General features: G+C 37.4%; 3 protein-coding genes across 3 annotated transcripts in view; 2 read left to right on the top strand and 1 right to left on the bottom strand.

Annotated features, from left to right (window-relative positions):
- The window catches only part of LOC104760013, a 5,926-nt gene extending 930 nt beyond the window's left edge, over positions 1-4,996 (top strand). The window contains exons 2-8 of the mRNA XM_010482867.2: positions 1,636-1,702; positions 1,841-2,693; positions 2,800-3,384; positions 3,474-3,506; positions 3,745-3,989; positions 4,080-4,167; positions 4,256-4,996. Of these exons, the coding sequence (XP_010481169.2) occupies positions 2,367-2,693; positions 2,800-3,384; positions 3,474-3,506; positions 3,745-3,989; positions 4,080-4,167; positions 4,256-4,939 (1,962 nt within the window). The 5' untranslated portion in view covers positions 1,636-1,702; positions 1,841-2,366 and the 3' untranslated portion in view covers positions 4,940-4,996. The remainder of the gene's footprint in view (positions 1-1,635; positions 1,703-1,840; positions 2,694-2,799; positions 3,385-3,473; positions 3,507-3,744; positions 3,990-4,079; positions 4,168-4,255) is intronic.
- Positions 5,512-6,025, top strand: LOC109129982 (uncharacterized protein At4g04775-like). The gene is made up of 3 exons (XM_019239053.1): positions 5,512-5,555; positions 5,642-5,678; positions 5,747-6,025. The coding sequence occupies exons 1-3, from the start codon at positions 5,512-5,514 to the stop codon at positions 6,023-6,025; spliced, it is 360 nt and encodes a 119-aa protein (XP_019094598.1).
- On the bottom strand, positions 6,409-7,221 carry LOC104760012. The gene is made up of 2 exons (XM_010482866.1): positions 7,112-7,221; positions 6,409-7,054 (listed from the first exon to the last, which is right to left on the bottom strand). Exons 1-2 carry the CDS (start codon positions 7,219-7,221, stop codon positions 6,409-6,411), a joined length of 756 nt encoding a protein of 251 aa, XP_010481168.1.

The raw sequence follows: 7,509 nt of genomic DNA, 5'->3' as shown, positions 1-7,509 counted from the left end.
TTTTTTTTTTTTTTTTTTTTGTGCACCCAAACTCTTAATTCAATCAGAAAGATACAGATGATATGGCAAATTCGGACAAACCCGAGTCGCAAAAGTGAACAGCAAAAGTACATGAGCAAGAAGGAATTAAACATAGAGACACAAGCTGTAGGGAGCTTGATATGGCACCAGGAGAAGTGATGAAGCAACCTATCAGAATCAAATCCAAGATAGAGTACGCAAACAACACAGAGTCATCAACTGGAACGGAGATAGTCACAATGTATGGTGACGTTAAAATGAAAAACAAACCAAAAGAGGTTGTTTTCTTCTGGAAACATCCTAGACCTGCTTCAGACGCGAGCAGGGAGGGTTCGGAGAAGTATCCGATAAACAAACTTCGCCGGATAAGGGCGGAATCCGAGCCAGAAGAGGCGGATCTAGATTGGAAGAAATTAGGGCCTACCTCAGACGCGAGCAAGGCGATACCAAGGGAGAAGTTGATAGACAAGCCGGAGGAGTATCCGGTGAAGCGACCGGAGAAGTGTCCGATGGAACCTAGCTCAAAGGATAAGCCGGCAGAGGACCGTCGAGTTTGAAGATGAGCGCAACGGTTAAAAGGCCATACCAAATAAAGAATCCAAATGGGCCTGATGATAGGAGGGTCCAAGAAGGAAATAGAACCAATCCATAGAGACGACTTCATGGGCCTGGCCCAACAAGAAAGCAACCACTGCTTCAGGAAAGAAAACCCTAGATCGAACAGCGGAACACCATGGCGGCGGTTGACGGCGGAGAAGTATCCACGAGAAGCAGCCATGACCTTCAGATCTAACAACGGAGCACCGTAGCGGCGGTTGACGGAGGAGAAGTTTCCCCGCGAAATAGCAGGATCCGGTCTAAGTGCCTTGACCTTCGAAGGAGAATCCACACAGCACGACGGCGGGAGGTTGCGAGACCAATAGCTCATAGGAGAAAGGAGTCGCAGATGACAACACGAACTTCTGAGAAACACCGACAAAAGAACAGCAACGGAGACAAACAAAGAGACCCCAAAAACAATTCTGGTGAACCGTCTCTGCCATCCCTGAGCAAAGCACGAAAAAGAGAAGGAGGTTCTGTCCTTAAACAGCGCGAGATCTACAAAGCAAAGAACGGGGAGGAAACACACAAGAGGAAGATTCCGACGTCGGCGAGCCATGGCTACGCCGACGTCGGAGCAAGCTAAAAAGACGAGTGCTTCGGGAATGCCGCCTGAGAGAGAAATTTGATCCGATCTTTTATTTGATCAAACTAAAACTTTATGCTCTTGATTTAACATTACTTCTTCCTCCATGTTTGATCTTTAGTCGATAACTTCCAGTGAAAAGTGTGAATGTTTAATGGGTCAATTTCTTAATTTTACCAAATCGGGTAAACAAATTCCTGAATTTTAAAAGACATTTTGATTTTTTAAGCTTTAGAAATCTCAATTTAGTTAGATAAATTGAATTTTTTTGGGTCAATTTCATTTTTTGTGAATGATTATTAGACAAATGTGTTTGTGTTTATTTGACATGTCAGGTGCACTTCGATTTAGTTTCTTGGTTCTTTGGTTTCTTTGTTCTTTGGTTTCTTGGTTCTTTGATTGTAATAAGTTTTTATTTGACTTGTCAGGTGCACTTCGATTTAGTTAGCTTCTACATGGATGAAAAATCAGGATCAATCGGAATGATAAACGGAGGTACTTTCATATATTTTGAAATAATAAATTAACTCATGGTAATTGTGATTCTTGATTATTGTGATTCTTGTCATGCGAGCTATACTTAACAACTGTTAATCTTGTGTTTGATTTAATTTTTCTTAATCTATTGTTCAGGCGTTGAAAAGGAGTATCCTAAACGCATTTTCAAATACGGTGATGAACCACAAGTGAAGCAGATAAATAATAGCTGCAGAATGTCTATCTTGACAAGAATCAAGGATGCTTTGCCAACAGAGTATGAGAAAGTGAAGAGTGATCCAGTGTTTGCAAATTTGTTTGCCATCTACGAGAATGGGTTAGGGTACTCTGCGCGTTTGATACACAGCATTATGTCTCGGCAGTTGATCACAGATAAGAAACATGAGCTTTGGTTTGTGTTTAGAAGGAAGCCGCTGAGATTTTCGCTGCAAGAATATTATGCAGTCACTGGACTCAAATGCAAGGATGATTTCAAGTTAGATTTGAAATCTTGGAATGAAGACAGTTGGAAGAAGGACAAAGGTTTTTGGGCTAGATTATTGAAGAGAGATGGGGAGATTACCATTAAGAGGCTGATGGATGTGCACCTACTAGAAGTTCACAAGTGGAACCTGAAGACAAGCTAAGATTTGTATATGTGTGCGTCATAGCTGGTTTGGTAATGGCTAAGGACGAGAAGAAAAAGATCCCTCTCTCATACATCAAGTTGGTGATGGATCTTGATAAGTTGAGAGCTTATCCTTGGGGTTTACATTCTTTTGACTACCTTGTGACCTCGATCATGGACACAAGAAAGGAGCTGAAGAAGACCAACAGTTATATTCTTAATGGCTTCTCCTTTGCACTTCAAGTATGGGTTATGGAAGCAATTTCAGTGATTGGAGAATTGTTGGGAGAAAAGATCAACAAGGAATTCACAAACGGTGCTAGATGTTCTAACTGGAAGGGAGCTGCAAAAGTGTCTTATCAAGACATTATTGGACCAAAGATTAGTAATTTATTTTCTTTGTTCTTCTTTAATTGTCATGGTCTGATTATGGTTCTGTTTTTTTACTATTGCTTAACCAAAATTTTTATGTATGTGTTTTTGGTAGGATATCGTCTATCCATACATCTCGAGGTCAGGAAATTTTGACATCATCGATGATATAGAGTTTTTTAGGCGTGATGAGATTGATGATGTGGGAGTCAAAAACGTAAACCATTTGGTGCAATCTGGTTACGATTTTAGAGACCATGAGTGGGGTCATGTTGAAAGTAATGATGTTGAAGAAGAGAAGATAGAGGAGGTTGTAAACGAAGATGATCATGTTGAAAAGGAAAGTGATGGAGACAATCAATTGTCTGGGTTGGAGAGTAGCGAGAAGAAGCCAGATGTAGATGTGGGAGCATCAAGCACGAAGAAGAGAAAGACAAAGCAGATTGATCATGGTGCAGAGAGTCGAAAAATGCAATTCCTATGTCAGCGAGCCGCAACGTCATTCACTCATGGTTTTGATGAAGAAATGAAATCATTCATTAAAGGTATGTTTGAAGCTTCTTTCAAGCCTTTTAAGGAAGAAATAGGCCAGCGATTGAAGAAGATGGAGGAGGATGTATCAGAAGTGAAGGAGATACTATCGACTATAGCATCAACTTCGACACAAGCCACACCACCATCCTTTAAACCAAAAGATGTGGTAAGTCAATAAATAATTTATAAGCTTTGGTTTGTATCTTATCGACTATATGATTTTGTCAAACTTATTGATTTATATTTTTGACACAGGGGAAATCACCATCCGTTCAACCAAAGAGTTTGGTACGTAAAAAGTAACTTGGTAAAAGTTGTCTTCGTTTTAATGTTTTGGAAAATGGCTACGTTTTTTTGTTTTTTTTTTAAATTCGGCTTTGTAAGTTATTTGAAAATATTCGGCTAATTGTAAACTTAAGTATTGTAATTGTCTTTGTGAACTTATGTATTGTATTGTAATCATTAAACTTTCTTTGAATTTATTTGTTTCTAAACATTAAACTTTGTTTGATCTTTTCATTGACAGGAAGATAACTTTCTTTTTGATGATTTGTTCACCAAATCGGGTGCCATAGACCTTAATATTGACAGTCAAGATTTATTGGGCACTCAAGATTTCTTAGCGAAAACAGTAGGACATCTTTCGCAAAAACCATGTGTACCTGGAGTTGATCCTCCAATAGATGCGGGAAAGTATGACGAGGATGCTGATTTGGTTTTTGTCTCCGAAGTTAGATGGAATGCTTTGGAAGCATGGCAAAGGAATCATAGGTACGTGTTCTTATTTTTATTCTAAGCATCAATTTGATAATTGTCGAGATTTTAAAAATTTTAGCTTACAAATTACTATTTTTTTCACAGTTACGAGCAACTTAAGTTTGGTCCATCGGTAATTAATCATGAATTGCTTAACCGTGTCATTACTCACTGCAAGTGGCTGCACAATCCAGTAAGTATTAACTTGATTTCTTCAATACTTAATTTGTTAATTATTTTACCATGGTTAAATTTAAATTTCACTTTTATTTGTTTTCAAGGAAATGGATGCAATGATGTATTTATTCCGGGAGAAAACATCTTTAGGTGAAATGAAGGCAGACCGTGTTGGTTTCATGAATTGCATTTTCAGTGAGAGAATTAAAGTGGAATACACCAAGTACTTGAAGACAAAGCGGCAGCACAAATGGGATAGTAGACTTCTCGAGTATGCTAATGGTGAGTTTCCTTCTCACGGAAAGACAGGAAAACAATGGGGTACAGATGTTGACAGGATATACGCTCCGATTTGCGTCAACGGCAACCACTGGATTTCTGTGTGCGTTAACTTCGTCTTAAGAACTGTTGAAGTCTTCGACTGTGCTGGATACAAGAATAGAAGGTATGTCGAGTGTTTCGCAACGTGCATCCCAAGGATTTTGAAAGAAATTAATGCAAAGGTGAATGGAAAAGCATCTCTTTTGACACCATATGAAATCATAGACATGAAGGTGCTCTCCGATTTGAATAAGTCGCATAGCGATTGCGGGGTCTATGCATTGAAATACATCGAGTGTCATATGAAATCTCTAAGTTTGGATTTGATGAGCGATGAGAACATCAAATATGCGCGCTTGAAGATTGCTGTCGATCTGTGGGAAGCTGCAAAGGATCCAATATTACTTGAGCGTATGAAGAACTATGTCCCTCCAAAGTCTGAGTCTCACCATATCGAAATTGACTGATTTGTTTCATCTCTTTAGTATGTCTTTAGTTTGACACATTGTATGACTTTCGTTTCTTTTTTTTTTTAGCTTAATTTATGATATGATTTTTGTTTTTAGTTTTAGCTTAATGATATGACTTTGTTTTTTTTTTTTAGCTTAATATATGATATGATTTTTGTTTTTTGTTTTAGCTTAATATATGATATGATTTTTGTTTTTTTGTTTTAGCTTAATATATGATATGACATTGGTTTTTTGGAAAATATGAGCTTAATATATGATATGACTTTGATTTTTTGTTTCATCTTTTTATGATGTCGATGGTTTCTTCACCAATTCTATCAAGCAAATAAACATACTTTTAAGTCTGGTTTAATACCAAACCGGACTTTTTTTTAATTTCGTTTAATACCAAACCTGAATTTCTTTAATTTCGTTTAAAACCAAACCAACTATCTTTAATTTGGTTTAAGAGCTAATCATAAATTAAAAACTTAACCCGATTATATACAAATAAACACATAAATCCCAAATTTTAAGAAACCTAATATCGACCTGGTACCCAATCAATTGCGAGAAGAAGATGAGCAATGTATCAAGCAATTCGACTAGATCGAATAATTCCCGTGCAAGAGTAAGAGTGGTTGGTGTTCCAAGGAGATGTTGGTGCGGGGAAGGAATTATAGCACTTATATAAAAATCTGATCCCAATCCTTACAGGAGATACTATCGTTGTGGATTTGCTGCATCAAACAAGGTAAATTGATTTGTTTACACGTTTTGTATATTTTTCATTTTTGATTATAACAGTTGGGATTCTTGTAGCTTAGGAACGATGATCACACCTTTAAATGGGTTGATGAGGCTTTAGTCAACGAGATAGATACACTCACTGCAAAGAATATTGAATTTGAGAAGCACCTCAAAGATTTCAAAACTGAGAGATTGGAGTTTGAGAAAATAGTTGATGAGAAGATGGAGAAGGAGATATTTGAGAAGATAGAGGATGCTTTGGCTGAAGCAAAAGCAAGCAATAAGAAGATGATGGTGATCATAGTGATATTGTGCATGCTCATGATTGGATGCAGCAAATTACTAGGTTGAGCGTATGAACATGATCATGTGTTTTTTTTTTTTTTTTTTTTGAAATTTGTTAGCTTGTTTCCCTTTTGACCTTCACCTTCAAATTATGGTTTGTTTACCTATGACAATGATCATGATTTTTTGGCCGAATTTGATAGTGTATGAAAAAGTTTAAACAAAAAGTAGAAATGAATAAATCAACCATAAACTGGAAAAAATGAAATGTATAAACCAGTCTTCACAACTCAAGAGTAGAGTTTAAACAAATACTAGAAATAAACTGGGAAAAATGAAATATATAAACCAGTCTTGACAACTCAAGAGTAGAGTTTAAACAAATACTAGAAATGAAAAATTCGACCATAAACAAGCCACCTTACCTAAATTGGGACATCACATGTTGTTCAGTTGTGTCCTTCTTTACCACAACGGCTACACTTGTGTCTCTTCGACGATTGTGATTGTTGAGACGCTCTTATCTTGTCTTCAACTGTTTCATGTCTTCGTTTCCTTCGTCTACCAGGGTGTCTTCTTGATTCAGGTGGTAAAACTTTTGCAGCCTCAATGTGGTCAGGGACGCCCCATTCGCTCTCTGGAATACCTATTGGATTAACAGTCTCCTCATAGTACTCTCTCCAACTGGTAGTGCTATACATATCATCAGCATATGGATACAGATCATTGCCTATATCAAAAGCTCCTTTAATGGCGTGTCTGCAAGGGAGTTTGCCCATTTGGAACTTCCCACATGTACATGTCCTTCTCTCCAAGTCAACCACAAAGTCTACCCCATGCGCTTTAACCTGTATTATGTTTCTTCCAATCGGATAACTTTTAAAGTATTTACCTTTCACTATTCTTCTTGACATCTTCTTCTCCACCTTAACAGTTAAAGGATCTTTCTGCTTGGCACTTAATTCTCTCCGCTCAAAAAACCAGCGTGTTAACATTTCTTTGATGCTGTCTAGTAAAGGGATTACTGGATACTCTCTAGGTGATCTCAAAGCTGAATTGATCGACTCTGCAGCATTGTTTGTGTTCTGGTCGTATCTGTATCCAGGGAAATGGCATCAAGCCCATTTTTTAACCTCAGCATCCTCTAGGTACTCTCCAATCGTAGGACTGATGTTGCAAATATCTCCAAAAAGTTTTTGAAACTCTGCAACTCTATAAGCTTTAGATGCTCTTGAAACCAAGTCAGCCACACCCCTTCCCATGTGATATATAATAACATTACCAATCAAGTGGTGGATGCAAATACCATGAGTAGACAATTGATATATTTTTTCAACTGATTTGCTAATTGACACATGCCTATCTGAAATGAAAGATAAATCTTTCTCATTTCCAATAACAACCTTTAGTTGCTCAAAAAACCATGCCCATGAAGAATCATTCTCATAATCAGCAATTCCAAATGCTATTGGATACAAATTAGAGTTCCCATCTACTGTTGTTGCAACTAGTAGAACTCCTTTGTATTTGTTCTTCAAAAATGTTCCATC

Source organism: Camelina sativa, chromosome 17 (genome assembly GCF_000633955.1).
Source record: "Camelina sativa cultivar DH55 chromosome 17, Cs, whole genome shotgun sequence".
In the NCBI taxonomy this organism is placed as follows: Eukaryota; Viridiplantae; Streptophyta; class Magnoliopsida; order Brassicales; family Brassicaceae; genus Camelina; species Camelina sativa.
This window is presented reverse-complemented; position numbering and strand designations above follow the sequence as displayed.